The 16,535-nt window shown below is 53.5% G+C and overlaps 1 protein-coding gene across 4 annotated transcripts; it reads right to left on the bottom strand.

Annotated features, from left to right (window-relative positions):
• Positions 1–353: 353 nt before the first annotated feature.
• Positions 354–16,392, bottom strand: LOC142027390 (zinc finger CCCH-type with G patch domain-containing protein-like). Of its 4 annotated transcripts, XM_075021510.1 has the most exons (9): positions 15,357–16,392; positions 14,457–14,590; positions 13,519–13,677; positions 12,336–12,467; positions 11,105–11,522; positions 7,921–10,639; positions 7,414–7,505; positions 5,117–5,837; positions 3,601–4,180 (listed from the first exon to the last, which is right to left on the bottom strand). In XM_075021510.1, exons 1-6 carry the CDS (start codon positions 15,995–15,997, stop codon positions 10,501–10,503), a joined length of 1,623 nt encoding a protein of 540 aa, XP_074877611.1. In that variant the 5' UTR covers positions 15,998–16,392; the 3' UTR covers positions 3,601–4,180; positions 5,117–5,837; positions 7,414–7,505; positions 7,921–10,500. The 4 variants fall into 4 exon arrangements, with proteins under 4 accessions (XP_074877620.1, XP_074877629.1, XP_074877603.1 ...); XM_075021502.1 differs by having other exon boundaries at positions 3,595–5,837; XM_075021519.1 differs by lacking the exons at positions 3,601–4,180; positions 7,921–10,639; positions 11,105–11,522; ... (2 more) ...; positions 14,457–14,590; positions 15,357–16,392 and adding exons at positions 354–1,622; positions 1,989–2,416; positions 2,598–2,685; positions 2,784–2,832; positions 3,384–3,536 and having other exon boundaries at positions 4,795–5,837; positions 7,414–7,882.
• Positions 16,393–16,535: the final 143 nt, after the last annotated feature.

Raw genomic sequence — 16,535 nt, forward strand, 5'->3', positions numbered from 1 at the left:
CCACCATCGGTGCAGCACCCTTGTCCCAGCACCTTCAGAGTTCATCCCCCAGGCGCATCTCCCGGGGGACACCGGGCATCCCTTGGGGTAGGGATGCCAAACTCCCCGTGAGGAGGAGAGGAGGAAAATTTGAGCCCCAGGGTCCGAGGGTTCCGGGTGCGCGTCCAGCTCTCCTGAGCGTTTTTTGGCACCCGTTGAGGCTACAGCACCTGCGGGAGCGACATGGAGGCAAGCGGGCAGCAAACGCTCCCCAGCTCCGACCCCGACCCCGCGCAGAGCCCCCGAGCCGCGGTTTTAGGCACAGCCACGGTGAATCCCTGCTCCGGGATGGCCCACCTCATTGCAGCAGCTCTTGGCGGCGGCTGCGCATCCCCATCTCGGAGGTGCAAAACCACCCGTGCAGCACGGGTGCGCCCGCTCACGGTTACGCTGCACCCAAAGCCACTCTCCCAGCGCCGGCACCACCGTGTTGCTGCAGCAGCAGCACCAAGCACCAGCACCAGGGTTTTAGATCCAGCTTAAGAGTGTTTTCTCCTGACAAGGATAAACCCCTCTCAGCCTTTTAATGGTGTTTGGGAGACGGCTGCTCGTGGACGCACCCTTGCACGCATCCGAAGGGTGGGAGTGGGTGATGGAGGATGGGCGGTCGCCTCGCACTCCCTTGCACCAAGGCATGGGGCTGGCCCCTGGTCCCCATAACTGGGGACATTCCGTGATGGGAGCGAAGCTGCTCCATGCATCCCAGGAGCTGGACAGGCCCCTGCTCTCCCCTAGGCAGAGGGAGGAGGATGGAGACCCTCGCTCATGGCATAACCCCGCTAATGAGGGGCCTGATCCTGCAGCCCAGGGCCCCAGGACTGGCCCACAGCCCTGCCACCACCCACCCCAAAACACAACTGGTCCTAACCTGGTTCCCACCGGTGGTCCCCCCGGGCTCCCACGTGGCACCCAGCACCCATAAACTGCCCATCTCGGGGCATCCCAACATCAACCTGCTGGCACGGGGTGGGTTGAGCCGGGACAAGGAGGCTTAAAGAAAAGTAACAAAACATATATACAGAATGCAGCCGCCCCAGCGGGCACCGGGTTCGTGTGCGCCCATCCCCGCAAGGCTCAACCCCGTGGAAAACCAGTTCCAGTGGATCCCCCCTCCCTGACAGCATCCGACTGGGGTGGGACCACCCCGCGGCGAAGACCCCGCTCCCTGGGGGGGGATGCTATAGGTTGGTGATGTACACCTCCAGCCCGTTGGCCGCCGTCCTGGTGGACGCTCGCCGGGACTCCGCCGCCCAAATGTCGCCGACGCTTTCGTACAGGTTTTCGGGGGCACAGGGCTTCCTCGGCTTGTCCCGTTTTGCCGCTTTCTTCCAGTTAACGTCCACGGCCTCGTAGTCCGGCTCGGGGCTGCGGCCCTGAGCAGTCCAGGCTCTGTCGTTGATGGACTCGTAGCAGGGGTCGGGGGGGCCTTGGGCTGCCGAGGACCAGCACCCGGCCAGGGCACCCTCCTCCCGGCGGGGGGGCGGCCACCCAGCACCCACCTCCCTCTCGGCCCTCGGGGACGATACGGGGACTTGGGTTTTCTTCTTGGTGGCTTTGCACACTGTCGAGTACATCTCTTCCAGCTGCAAAAGGAAGGTGGGGGGTCGGGGGCAATCCCTGCCCACCGCAAGGTATCTCCACGCCCGTGCCCCCCCGGATTCCCAGACCCCCCCGGAGGATCCTGGCAGCAGATTAACCATGGGGGATCCTGCTTTTTGCACAACCCGGGGAGCCTTTTGCAAGGCACAGAGAGCAGCACCGTGGGCATCGTCTGCCCTTAGGGTCTTGGCTTCATCCTGCCCCCCCAAAAGCTCTGCTGGAAATGCAGTAGCCTAATTTACACCCTGCTCTGAACATGGGCAGGGCATCACATGGCCCCCCACTTGCCCCATCCAGCCAGCACACCACCAGCCCCGTGCCCCATCCCTGCCACCCCCCCAGAGCCGTACCTTCGCCCGGGGAGCATCACCCACGCCGTCCCAGCACTGCAATGCTCTGGGAGGCCCCGCCACGGCCCCATCCTGCACCTCCCCGGGCACCGTCTTCTTCACTTTGCGGACACAGGCGTAATCGGCCGCCCCGTGCCCGGCACGTGGAGGGGGCAACTGGGTGCCAGTGGGCACGGAGGGCACCAGGGCATCCTCCCCTCCCACCGCCAGGCACTCGTAGACTGTGTCCGGCACCGGCTTCCGCAGCGGGGTGAAGAGCAGGTTGGAGTAGGTCTGGTCAGGGGACGGGGAGGCAACCGGGGGGTCGGGGACGGGGATCTGGGGCAGCTCACGGTGCAGGAGGACGCTGATGCCGGGGCTGTGCAGGGAGTCGGCACTGGCCGTGGAGGCTGTGGGGCAGGGGAAATCCAGGCTGGCCGGCCGCTGGGCTGCGGGGAGAAGAGAGGAGATGGAGGGGACACCGGGAATGCAGCAAGCACCAACCCCTGCGCCGGCACCAACCCCTGCGCCGGCACCGCGCGGGCACCGTGGCGTTGCCGCGATGCGCTTGGTGGACCGTGCGGGGACGACGGGCACCCATCAAGGGTCACCAGCCCGATGGCCACTCACTGTCATCCCTGGCCTTCACCCGGTACAGCTCGTGCAGCTTCGTGTCGGATTTGCTGAGCGACCGCAGCTGCGTCTGTCTGAGCAGGGACTGCAATGGGGGGAACGCACGCTGTCAGGCTCCTGGCTGGGAGTTGGGGTGCCCAGAGCTCCCCCAGGGTGGATCCTGCCCCCCCAATGTGCCCTTACCTCGTCCACCAGCTTCACCCCATCCGGAGGCACCTTCTTCCTGCCCTTGCTGCGGGGAGAAGCGGAGCTGAGCCCGATGCAAGTGGCCAAGCTGGGGGCAAGGAGCCGGTGCCCCAGGACCCCGACGTGGCCATGGTGGGCATCGCCACGTGCCCCTCGCCGGAGCAGCAGCACCCCCCCAAATCCACAACCCTGCTCCTTCGCCAGCCCTGCAGCAGGGTCCGTGCTGGCTGGGGAGGTCTCGATTGCATCCTGCACCCCACTGAGCCGTGCCGGACACCGCTGGCATCACCCATCCCGCCCATCCCGCTTGCAGCTCAGCCCTCTCCAGGCTGCTCCTGCAAGGCTTTTGGGTGCAGGGGGTGCAGCGGTGGTGGGGGGCAGGCAGCGAGGCACAGGGGTGCAGGATTAGACCAGGCAGAGTTGTACCGGGGCTGCAGCTGGGGGTTCAGGGCGAACAGAGCAGCAGATCCCAGCGGTCCCAGCTCAGGACAGGCACACGTGGGGTCTCCACGTTCAGCCACCAAACGCCACCGAAGGGTCCCCAGCCCCATTCCCAGCACCAGGAGGCAAAGCAGAGGGGCGGCGGGCAGCACGTACCGTCTGCAGGCAGCGCACAGGGCGCCCAGGTAGACCAGGACACCGAGCAGGGCCAGGACAGCACCGGCCGGCAGGAGCGGGGTCTGTGCCAGCCCCTCGCCGCCGGCTGCAGCCATGGGGGACCCGCTTCCGACACCGCTGCGGGGTCAAGCTCTGGGGAGAAAAAACACGAGTCGGGGTGCAGCTGGGCTCACCGTGGCACAAGATGGTGTTCCGTGGCCCCCCAGGGCTTGCCATGGCCTCTGCAGTGAAGCCCCCCCGGGGAAGGGGGTCTCTCCGGGTGCTCTGGAGGGGGACGTGCACCGGGGGCCCAATTTTCTGGCCGGCTCCTGCCCTCCCCAGGGGTGCCGCGCTGCCTCCAACGCCCTGCCCAGCCTGGTGCGGACGCCCAGCAGCGGATGCTTTGCCACCCCCAGGGAATAACTTCAGATTTTGGTTCCTTTTAAAAAACCCCAAACCCAACAAACCCAGCAGGATTCAAGCTCCCAAGTTGCCACCAAGATGTTGAAAAGGAGATGGGGGCCCTGAAAACCCTCTGGAGACATCCCAAAAGTGCCGGTGTGCTTTCTGGGGACACTGGGACACAGCCCCAGGTCGTGGGGTGGCCCAGACAGGATGGGGAAACAAATGACTCAGCTTCCCGGAAACGGGGTGAGCTTCAGCCTCGCAGCCGCCTCTCCCTCCTCGCACCCTGGGCATGCCGGCATGCACCGGGACACCCTCCTTCCACAGCGGGTCTCGCCCTCTCCCCCTCCGAGCCCCGTAGGATTTGGCTCCATCCACCCGTGCCATGCGACCTGCGGAGTTACGGGGGAGAAAATCCTGGGTGGGAGTGACAGTGCTGCTGGCATCCCGGGCGGCCAAGCCCAGCCCAGCCTTGCAAACCCCACAGCGACATTTCTGCTCTCACGGGAACCCGAGTCGCTCCCTGCAGCATCCCAGCACGATCCGCGCTTGAGCCAGGAGCTGCGGGATCACAACCAAGCACCATCCCGGCCACGTCGGCAATTCGGCACAGGCAGCGCGGCATACACGGACCCCCCCACCACAACCCCGGTTCTGTAGCCACTCTGTGCTGTGACACGAGAGCAGAAAACTCCTGACCTTTTGACTGCTTTCCTCTGCCTAAAGAAAAAGCCGTGCCTTGCCCAAACCCAGCCCTCTTCCCCGCGCCTTATTCAAGGAAAAACGGTCCTCCCCTGCAAACCACGGCAGCGGCAAGGCCAGAGCAAGCGGTGCAGAAGCATGAAGGTGCCGGGGAGCCCGACACAAATCGCGGATGCTCCCCAGCCTGTCAAGATCCCACGCCTTTCCCACGGGGGCTCTCGGTGACGCCCCGTCCCATCGTCCCCGTCCCCGCTCGGCCGTCAGCGTGCTCCAAAGCCCAAAGCAAAAGCCGACACCGCTTCACCTGCGCCGACGTCGAGACGGCGGCTGCTGCTCCCAGCTCTGCCCAAGCCCAGCTCTGCGCACGCCCTGCTCCCCAAAAAGGCTGGTGTGCTACTAGAGAAGCGCACGCCCGCATCTGGAAAACGCCTGGTCCGAAGGGAGACCGAGGCAGATCCCAGCACCGGAGTAAGGCATGGCTCGAAGAAGGCAGTCACTGATCCAGACTTGGCCGGCGGCAGAGTCCCCAGGCGGGACAGGGCTGGCACAGCCGAGCAGGACAGCTTCCACCGACGCAGCTGGGGACACAGAGATCCCGTGGGGCACGCCGAGCGCCTCTTACTCACCCTCTTACATATCTTAATCCGGATGACAAAGATCAGATGAGCGCCGACGAGAAACCGCCCTGCCTCGCACAGATCTCGGGTGCTCCAGCAGCCCCAGCCCCACGGCGAGCGGGGAGGTCTGCGCCCATCGAGGGACCGATCTCGCTCCCCTCTGCCCTGCGCCCCGTGTCACACGGCAGCATCTCTGCTGCGTCTTTACCCCAATAACCGGCAAGCCTCTGCCTACCTGTAGCACCTTTTTATCTGAGAACTTCCCACGCCTTTGGAAAGTTCCCTGACTGAAGCCTTAACCCCTGGAGAGCAATTATTTCAACGCAGAAAGTGAGACACCGAGGTTTTAGGGACTAACCGGGCTGGACAGACTGGCTTAGATCAGAGCTGGGAAGGGAAGGCTGTTCCCTCTCCAACGACATTTTAATTAGACAACACTACTTTTCTGTCTGAGCATACATTAATTAGACGGATTACCTGCAACACGGGCAGTCGCTTTAGACAGTCCTTGCTGAACTTGTTTAGCTCATTAGAGCGACAGGATCGCAGGCTGCAGAAGCAACTTCGTTCAGGGTAGAACTGAGCAGGCTCTGAGGTTTAGCAGACAAAATTATAACGAGGTACGACGGCTGCGAGCTGGTGTTATGTCGGAATCAAAGTGCGAGCTTTTACCACGCTGAGGCAGGCACACACAGGGCAACTTATCCCACAGCGGGTGGATTTTCCATCCCTGAATTTTTAAGATTGAAGAAGGAAGGCAGAGGCTTCCTAAGTCAAAATTAACACAGAGAAATTCTTCTGACCTACTTTCTGTTGTGCAGGAGGTCGGTGGTTGCTCCTGGATTTCTGACCTATAAAAATGCCCAGTGCACGCTCAGCAGTCACTGGAAGAAACCACTTCTTGGGACAACACGTTGGTTGTCCCAAAATTACAAATTTGAGAGGAAAACCCAGTGCCTGACCGAAGCCACTCAGGTAGGACTAAGCAGGTTTGCAAGGCAGAAAGTCTCAAACAGACCTTCCGCAATGTACACCTGAATTCCCTGCCAATAAAGTTATTGATCTCCCAGTCCTGGGGCTATTCTCCGGGGCAGGAGACTCAGCAGACAGCATTTCATAACACGCTGGCTCCACAAGCCAAGATGGCTTTGAACATGAGAGCAGTCGCAGCCGTTGCATACGTGCGACGTGCACCCATGGCCCACCGAGGAGGGAATAACTCCCTTTTGTGATACCTGAGCACAGGCACGATAAATGCAGTTGGTTTGTTACTTGTGACTCCTGCAAAAGGCACAAGTTTCTCAGCTGGGCTTCATGAAAACAATATTAAATTTACTGTAAAATTAAGTGCTGCTGCTGCTGCTGATTTTGCTTGGCCTCTGATTCATCTACCCAGATAAAACCGCACACAGTGTTTGGTACAGGGTGATGAGAAGAAAGTCTATGAAACTACTAAAAGCGTATTTGCAAGAAACCAGGGCGAACATTACAAGCTGATTTCCATCAGTGATTGCGAACACGGCTGCAGCAAACACAGCTCGGGTACCCTGGGGAGTTGCACTGAAAAAAAGTCCCAAGAAGCAGAAGTAGGTCTTTTTTTTTCTTTTCAATTATGAAGAGTGAAAGCCCCGTAACAATTAGTCAACAACGTTGAATCTGCCCTAGACCATGGGATGCAATTAGTACATCTTAAGACTATTTCAAACATGGAGCAGGGACGAGCTCTCACCCACTTCACTCGCATTTCTGCAGCAGGGGGGAGAGATTTCACGGTCAAGGCGTTTCATTTAGAAAGGGCCAACTATATTTCTACACGCCAGACCCAAATGTCACAAAACTTGGACGCATGCTTCTAATTACAGTTCTGATCATTACTCATATGCCAGAGTGGCTTTTGTGAAAATATAGTCTTACGCCTTAAGGTAAGTGACCCGCCTGCTCACACCGTGTGGCTTTGGTCGAGGCTGACATCATCTCAGCATTTTTCTCTCTTCCCGCCCTTCCGTGACTGCTGGAAATGTCCTCACTTGGGCAGAGAAATGCACTTTCAAGCAGAAGCCGAGAACCTGCTAGAGAGATTTTCTGCAGAGCTGAGCCACAGAAGGACACCAGCAGAGACCTCGGTCCTGCAGTTATGGGAAGCCAGATTCCAAAATACAGAAAGGGCATATTAAGGAGAAACATGTTTTCTCGAGAATCACCTGCCTACCACAGTGGTTTTCTTGCCACACATTCAGTAGTTTTACATAATTTCAGGTTTACAGAGGACAGCGTTTCAACGATCACACTCTCTCAAGCCTTCTCACCTGCAGCCAGGAGCTCAGCTGTTCCCCAAGAGCTGTTCCACACGCAAGCAAAAACTCTAGTCCCCCTCCCCACAAGACAACTGGAAATTTTTCTGTTGGAAAAAAAAAAAAAGAATGCCACACACCTCTGAACTCGACAATTCATTCCCCAAGAAAGTAATCGGTTCCCACTCAACCTCTAGATTCAAGCCATGGAACCCCAGCAGTGTTGTCAAGCTCAAGCACCTTTTCTTCCTTTGTAAGCCCAGATGCTTGCAGAGCACAAAGCATTAAGCGGCACAAAGCTCGCAGCCCTCCTCGCAGCCGACTGAAAGTTTAACCCAGCCGATACTTCCCCACTGCAGCATTACGAGTAGGAATCCTGCCTGTCCAGTCTAGCTAGCTGCAACGGCATCTCCGACAACGCTGGAATTTCTATATCGATCAGGGTTTTTTTAAGTATTTTTCAACCCCTGGTGTAGCTGTGGATACCCGAGTTTGCCAGGCAAGAAAGCAAACACCACTTACTTAGCAGAAACTCAAAAGCCAGCGAGTGTGAAGAGTGGGAATCCGATCATGCTCTCTTCCTTGTCAGCCAACCTGGAGAATTTTGTTTCTTTTATCCCACAGAGTTACTCCTCGTTAGGGGTTTCCAAACATTTCAAACATCTCGATCTGAGCTCTCCCACTCCTCTTTATCTCCTTCTAGAGCAGACAGCTCTGAGCAGATACCATGCAGCACACACCACAGCTCGCTTCCTGGCCTGCAGAGGTGGTTGCTTCACCCAATGGTAGGCTGGGTTTCTCCCCGCCTTGGCTGTGAGCAGCGCCGCAGACGGGCTCTGCAGGCACCCGGCACATAAGAGCACCCTCTGCCGCGCTCCACTTCCCACCGAGCTGGTTTTAGTGCCAGCTCTCTATCCGCAGGGGAATATAAGGAAAGAATGGGTCGCCACAGATCATCATTACATTGCAAATGAACAATGCCTTACAAGGACAGAGAGGAAAAAAAAATAAAAAACAACTTTATTCACCAGGGATGTGAACTGTCTTGGGTGGGAGGGAGCAGCCATTCGAATAGGAGTCTGACAAGTAAGGCTGTGGAAATCCCAAGGAAGGGTCAAAATACACCTTAGCCGAGACACAGCGCTAATACACCCAATTCTTAAAGAGGAGATGATGATGTTATACAGTGTCAGAGCACAAAACAAACCCAAGAATTTTCTCTGCCCAGCTTGGCTCACCAGTCATGGGCCACTTCAGCGAGCACCCATGCTAAGCTGGGCACATTAATCCTTGTCACCACTCAACATTTCAGTGTGGGGAACAAACAGTCATTTGTGAGGGAAGGGCACTGAGCAACCATTGTTAAACCCTCGAGTTAAGCCCAGTGCGTGGAGAACACAAATTCAGAACAATGAAGATAGTACGGCCAATTTAGTTAGAAACTGATGGATGCTGAAGTGCTCAAGGCAGCCCACACCACCTTTCACATCTACACGGTGCCCATCACAGCAGGATCCAAGTGCTTTCCAAGAGAAGAGAGTCACTCTAACAGGTTTCCTGAAGACGTCCATCTTGTTTACTTTTGCTGTTGCTCTGTGTTTTCTGAGGTGTGTCTGCAGCAACGCTAAATCCCACATGACTTGAACAACTCTGATCGTATCTCCTTCAGCCTTAGATTTTCTGGTTAGTTTGGCAGCCTGACCCTACAAGTAGGTGCAGCCCCGACCAGGCTGACAGCTTTATAAGTTTCTTAGGAACAGATAAAAAAAGGTGGTACTAAAGGAGCAAAACTTTTCATTAGAAAAATGACTCACAGAATAAAAGGAAATCAATTTCTTAAATTAAGAAAAAAACGTGCCGTTAAGATACTGGCATGAAATTGCAAACAATTTTTTTTTTTTTTTTAAAAAGCAGTTACAACGCACAAGTTCCACCAGAAACAGAATCTGGTGAAACCACCATCTCCTCTCGGGCAAGGACTGGCTGCTGCCAACGCAGAATATAACCTAGGGGAGAAGACGACCTTCCTGTCCAAAGACTCTCCACGCTGCAGGGAAGGGCACTTCGCTTGCTTGGCCTGCTTGCAGCATAGCCTGAAGCTCTCCCACAGACAGGGCTGCACGCTGGGCACATGCAGACCTCCTGATCTTTGTGCTCATCCGGGGCCCAGTCCAACCTGGATCTGGGTCCTGAGGTTTTTTAGTAAAAGGACACGTGTTCAGTGAGCCACCTAGGACAGAAAAACTCAAGTAACGATGGCAAAAAATCACAGGGTTCCCTGTGGAGTTGTTCCTAGCTAGGAGGTTTGAGAATCCGTTAGTCTGCTGTCTTATTCCCCCAGCTTTGGCACTCTACTTGTGGAACCACGCAGCTTTCCATGCCAAGTCAATGAGTTAGGCTATAGCACGTCCTAGGGATACTCTTACAGTCAAAGTGATGAAATATGATGCTTGAGGCCACTAGTACCCACCTCCAAACTGCCAGTTTTCTGTCTATTCATTACACTAGGGCTACAAGGAACTGCTCCCAAAAAACCTCAGTTCTCAGATAAATCCCATAGCAAACACCAGAAGGCAGAGAGCAGTTGAAGCAATTTGCCTTTGCTGTTTTTCATCCAGCACAAGCCTTTTCTGCTTTGCCAGAATGTGCTCGGGACCCTGCCTCCACTTGTGTTCGTCGGTTGGCTGCAAACACAAGCCACAGTTGATGGCAGGATGTGGGGCTTTCAAAGCCCCTCCTCAGCTGGTTCGTAGCCAGCAATGTTACCCCCCGAGTAGCTACAGACTCTGGATGGAGGTGCTACCGTAGTGATAATGGAGGAAAGAAGTGTGCAAGAGAGCAGAGAATCTTATTTCTTGTAGCTAGTCCTTACACAAGGCTCAGGCTTACTGAAGGCTTGCAGGGCTGGACAGATGTGTACTCCTCCCCCTCCCAGCAGAGCTCAGAAGCATCTAGTTTTAGAAACTGCTGCTTTTCAGCCCAGTTTTCAGGCTGGGCAGCCTGAAGCCCAGAGGAGCAGGATGGCTCACCCAGGCTTTGAGGCCACAAGCACCGGGGCTGGCTAGAAGGACAATCACTGCAGTCAAACACCTTTCTCAGAGACTAGAACTCAGTCATTTTCTTATGCGTGTCTGCTTTCTTCTGCTCCCGCTGCAGACTGGCTTCCTGGGCCTGCAGCTGCCCCAGCTGTTTGTGCGCATTAGCCAGCTTCTCCTCCAGCTGAGCTGTAGCAATGCTGTGCCTGAAAGCAAAAAGCATTATGGCAATGTCATCCTGCATGATAAGATCAAAGGCATGTCATCATCCCAGGAGGGTTTGCCCTTTCCTGCGGGATTAGCGCAAGTGACCTGCTGAAAGCCAGGAAGAACCTGATGCTCAGCACAATCGGGGCTAGAAAATGTCCTCCTGTGATGCTCAACAACACCACTGCAGAGATGGGCATGAGAAGGAAAGAACTCCAGTACCTTTCCTCAGAGAGCTCCTCTCTTCGTCACAGCTGAATTCCAGCCAAAGGACCCCAGACACATCTGCCAGTGTCCAAGCTGCTCTGAAGCACACACTAAGGTCTCTCTCCTCCCCTTTCCCTTAGGTCTCATCCAGGTATGTTTCACTTGTTCCTCCTACACCTCATTTCAAGCCCACCCTTTCCCAGAAGTGCCACGAATTCTCAGTTCATCCTGCAGTCCCAAAGAGAATGTTTTCCTACCGTCCAATGTTGCGTGCCAGGGCCTGCTGGATTCCTCTGATATCCCGCTGCGTTTGTTCAATCTTCTCCATTGTCTGGAAGAGGCGGACACTCAGGGCCTTCTTGGTGCTCTTGCTAGCATGGTAGATCTCTTTGCTGTTCCTCTCTGGCAGTGCCATCCCTCCAGCCTTCTCCCCAGTGCTCTTCCCTCGCAATTTCTCATTCAAAAAGTCAAACACATTGCGGGGAGGCTTACGGCTGCCTGCAGGGGACTGTCCAGAGCTGTTTCCCTTTGCTCGGCATTTCCTCGATTTGCCTGGGTCTAGCTTCCCCTGTTTCTTCTTCTGAAGCACCTCAGCACACTGGTCGAGGGACTTCCCTCGAGGAAGTACCACAGCCTGCACCGGCTCCACTCGGCCCTCAGAATTCTTCCCTAACCCTGAGGACAGACACCAAGCGATTACTGTGAGCGAGGACATCCCCTCTCAAGTCACCTCCCACCACAAGCTCACGCTGACAACTGCAAGCTTAGAACAAGTAAACAGGCTTTTGAGGTACAAAAAGCCGTAACTACCATCCAAGTCAAGGGGAGCAGCAAAGGCCGCAGCATGGTGGATGCAGACGCTATGACAGGAGCCTTCTGCAGCACAAGATATGTGACAAAAAGGCCGAGGCCACCCATCAGGTTGGTTTCTGTGAAACTAGGTTCAGCCTCACATTCTCAGCTTCTCAAGCCAGGTTCTTCTAAAAACTGGTTTGGTTCCTCTGGGAGAACTAGAGACAAATGTAAGTAGCAGACTGCCCTCCTAAAGCCCCCAAGGCTCAATACAATTTGTGTAGTGAGAAGCTAGTTCAGCAGGCTTTGAAGTCTGCGTCTAGAGCCAGGACATGCTTTAACACAGACATCAGAAGCTTCATAGATCAGTTCCCTTGTACCTAAAGCCTTTGAACATCTCACACAACAGTTCTCACGGCTTTAATCAGGAACTTGACCATGGTTCCAAATGCCTCCAATTTTTGCTATTACCACACAGGGGCTGGTGCACACATATGCCTGTGCTTCGATTAAGTAAGTTATCCCTTCTTGCCTTCGAACATGCTGTGATTCATCACATAGCTTGAACCTTATCTAACAGGGCCTTCAGCAGAGAAAAGTTTTAGCTTAATCCAAAATCTTGTTTTTCTTCACTAGCTTTAAGATCCATCAAGGCAGTCAGGCTCTCACAGCACCAGGACCGCCTTCTCCTCTTACCTTTTCCAAACTCATATCCCATCTGAACGAGCAGTTTGGAGCCAATACCACGAGTATGGGCTTCCCAGCCACCAAAAGAGGAACTGCATGCAGGAGTCCATTCCCCATTCTCTGGAACTCCTGAGTCTATCACTGTGGCACAGAAGAGAAGAATCAGTGAAACACAGAAACAAAGCTGCTATGCAAACCTTCATCTGGGGCATCCACACAGCATGAAAAGCCTTTACAAAGCAGTGCAATATACTTCCCTCACCCTAGAATCATTCAGCAGTTCCTCCAGCCTTACTTGGTTCCTACTGAGCAGTCACCTTTTACGAAGGCTGCACAGTGAGTTACCTGAATGAGAGACCTCACTTGATTTAATGCACATACCATCTCATAGTTCCAGGCAGAATCATACAGAAGTGCTTCCTTTCCTTCCTTCTAGGATGGTCATACAGACTGACATACACCATCAAAGTAAAATTTGGCACAGTGGCATGTAATACCTACTCTGTGCCTCCAGCTCATGTCTCTGGTATGAGGCTCCCCTAGGCCACAATGCTAATTTTGTGTTATTAGGATCCAATAATCTCTATTAGGCTAAACTAAAGAGCTCTAGGATCACAACTTTGTCCCTGTGGCGTAACTGTGGCACCAGCACAGGGACAGCACTGTCCATGTAATCTCAGCGAAGTCACTTGGGCTCTCTCTGTGCCAGCTCTCAATAGTAAAACAGGACATGGCTGTTACTGCGACCTCATCGAGGCACTGGAAGGACCAAACACACACAATTACTGGGGTCTCATACTCTTGTGTCATGGAGCTACATGGAGTTCCCCAAGATGAGGAAGTCTCCTGATTCACTTATTAGCTCAACTCAGCCAGCCACATAAGAAACCAACTCAGAGCTTGGAACTCAGCTCTAAAATATCACACCCTGTTCTTTCACGTGTTGGAAGTTCCCATGGAAACCTCCAACCTTCATTAGTCCAGTAATTTGCATAAACCAAAGATTTTAGTTTGCAATTGTAACATAATAGCTAATTACTGTTTTCTATCTTTCAGCAACATATAAAGAGACTAGCTACTCTTTCATCAGAGGTGAGACACTTAGAATGAAAGCTCCAGGAGAGTAACTCAGTAGGTCTCGGAGAAAGGCAGACCTAGACCGCTTTTGCTCACACCATCCCCACTTTCTCACCTTTAGCATAACCAGAATCATCAACACTGTCTTCATCAGACTCGGCAGATTCAGCACCATCTTCACTTCGCAGTGGGGGAATGACACTATCTCCTTCCACAACAGCTTCCTTGAGCAGCAGGGAATCAAACTTCACAGTGTAGTAACCACTGTCGATGTCTACAGAAGGAAAAGCAAGGAACAAGAGTTCAAGTAAGTCTCCAATATGCAACTGGCAGAGGGCTTTCTAAAACAGAGTTAGCTCCAGTGGAACGACATGGGAGAGGGGTAAGGCCCAAGGAACACGTGTTTTAAAAAATTCTGTTTCTTCTTTGTGCTTTAGTTTTCTGTCTGGGAGGGAGAAGCACCCACTGCAATGAAAGTTATTTCCACAATGCCTGTGTTGAATACTTAAATGTTTATTTCTAAGAAAGAAGAAAGATGGGCTGCTGAGAAATGGAATTAAAGAGAAGTTAGACTTACTCCTCTCTGACCTAATAATTGTCAAAGAAAGATGGAAAGAGAGACTAAACCCTCACCCATCGCAGGACATAGGGAAGCCTGTATCAGCAGCTGATGGGCAGGGGCAGCTCCCCCAGCTTTTGTGTAAACAAGAGCAGATTATTGCAATTCTAACCTAATACGCATGCCAATTCCTGCAATAACTGCCTCTTCCCTTTTGGTGCAGTTAATGACCACGTAGTCATTTCCTTTCCACATTCCTGCTCTTTATGTCTTCTTTTTGTATAACACCCTCCTGTTTCCTAGCCTATTCCCTTCCCAATCCTGACAAAATTCAGACCGTTTTCTCAGCTATGTCGAGATTTTCAGTTTAGGGCTGCAGCTACATAGTTAATGTTTTCCTATCATCAACCAAAATAGTCAAGTTTTACATTCACTTAAGCATCAGCCTTCATCTTCCACACAGAATCCTGGCAGTGCACTGAAACACGACTCACCAGTTATTTTTGCAGTGTACCATATTCCATCGCTGTGTTTCGCCAGGCAGGCTGAGCCCACCTCCAGCGCGCTCAGATTGGGCTCCTGAAATGGCTGAAGCTCTTCCACAGAGACCACCTGACCGTGCGAAAACCTGCCAGGGAAGGCGGAAGAGGAATTATCTCTACCTCATTTGAGCAGGCTTTAAATAAAAACTCCTTCTCTCCTTAAAGGAAATGCAAATGAGTCGTCAGTGGTGATGAATCTTTACCAGTAATTACGGAAGTTCTATCATGCATTATTTCAATTACATAAGATATTAATTTTTCATCTTAAACATATTATTTATGTCACATAACAAAGAATGCATCCCACCCCAGAGAATTAAGCTCTCCTTGCTAGTGACACACGCAGTAACAAAGTTCACGGGTCCTTTGAGATAAACAGGATCACTCAGACACACAGGCCTCTGGTCCCACCTCCTGCTCAAAGCACAACCAACTTCAAAGACCGATCAGGTTGCTCAAGACTTTATCTAGTTAAGTTCTGAAGATCTCCAAAGACAGAGACTCTACAACCTCTCCGTGCAACTGGAACGTATGCACTATTGACAGACAAGCTTTGGTGTTTATTTTACAATACTTAATCGGTTATTAATTTAGCCAGTTGACTGATTATGTAAAATCTCTCCAGCTTTCCCATGAGATTTTCCACTTCATCTCTGCATTACCTAAAGAAAACAGTCAAACCGATACCACTGCTTGCCATAACACATTTTAAAAACATAAACAAAAAGGCAAAATTTCATTGGGTAAAAAAGCCAAACACGGTACTTTCAGAGGAGGTTTATCCCTTTGAACAACAAGGCTGTTAGCGACAGGAAGGACAAAAGCCCCCTCCCACCCCTTTTTCTTTTTTACCGACAGTTCTCTTTAAATCTGCATTTATCATCCAAGAAGAACGGGCACGGCTTCAGAGACTTGTGAGTTGGATAGAGGTACAGCACTCTGACTCCTGCACTGCCATCTTCTAAGTCCTCTGTCCCCACAATCATGGCATTATGGTACTCCAGGGTGCCCCAAGAACTGTAGTAGGGGGCTTTAACCTTCATCCCACTCAATTCCTCCTCCTCTTCTCTGTCAGACTCCTCCTCCTCTTCACTGTACTTTGATTCACTTCTGTCATCAGTTTCTTCATCTCTCTTTGATGATATCCCATCATCATTAGCTGAAGGCTTCTCATCAGTTCCGAGCTCAGCAATGGCTTCCTTAAAAGCAGCGTACTCCTCATCTTGGGCAGAACTGTCTGGGTTGGTGTCCTGCTCCGGAAGACCTACTGGGGAGGAGGAGGATGCATTTGTATCTAAAGTAGCCAGAAGTTTGCTCTTTTTCACTGACACCAGGCTGGATTCAGTCAGCTCTATCAGCTGCTTTAAATCTTCCTGCAACTGAATCAAGTCCGACTGCTGCGATGGGTCCAGGCCTGCCCCTAAAGCCAGCTCCACTTGCTGCAGCTGGGCATTATAGGTCTGAATGGCTGCTTCCAGACTCTCTTCATCCATTATCAGCAAAATAAAGGTGTGTTTAACAGCGTCCTTTCCAAGAACTCAGAACATATTCCAAGAGTTTACTTAAGATGAGCAACTTTTTGGATAACAAGCCCTTGTCCGCAGAAGCTACCATCTACCCCGCCGTCCCGCTTCTTCCCTCGGAAGTAACCAGGCCGGTGCTCCCGCAGCAAACAGACGGCGAAAGGCGATGAGAGAGTCCGAGGAGAGGCCGGTCCCTGCCCTCCCCCGCCACGGCGCCCGCTCGAGCCCACCGGGCCCACGCACGGCACCGCTCCGCCCGCAGCCCGGGCGATCGCGGCGCGACCCCTCCGCCACGGGACTGGCAGCAACTCCCCGACCTGACTCTGACTCGGCCTCCCCACTCACCCCTCGGCTCCCCCTTCCCCTACTGTACCGCCGCCATGACACCCCACCAACTTCCGGCTCCCCCAGCACCCCCACTTCCGGCTTCTTTAGCCTACGCCTTACGCCACTCAGCAGCGAGCCCGCCCCCCACCACCGCGCTTGCGCACTCGGCGCCTCCTGGCCG

This window comes from Buteo buteo, chromosome 2 (genome assembly GCF_964188355.1).
Source record: "Buteo buteo chromosome 2, bButBut1.hap1.1, whole genome shotgun sequence".
Taxonomy (NCBI): domain Eukaryota; kingdom Metazoa; phylum Chordata; class Aves; order Accipitriformes; family Accipitridae; genus Buteo; species Buteo buteo.

Excerpts from the sequence above, each read along its gene's own strand:
- LOC142027390 (XM_075021502.1), bottom strand. The coding sequence starts at position 15,997 with ATGGATGAAGAGAGTCTGGAAGCAGCCATTCAGACCTATAATGCCCAG. Across the intron at positions 14,591-15,356 it reads AGATTTAAAGAGAACTGTCG|GTTTTCGCACGGTCAGGTGG; the intron begins GTAAAAAAGAAA and ends CTTCCCTGGCAG. Across the intron at positions 10,640-11,104 it reads CTGGCACGCAACATTGGACG|GCACAGCATTGCTACAGCTC; the intron begins GTAGGAAAACAT and ends TTTTGCTTTCAG.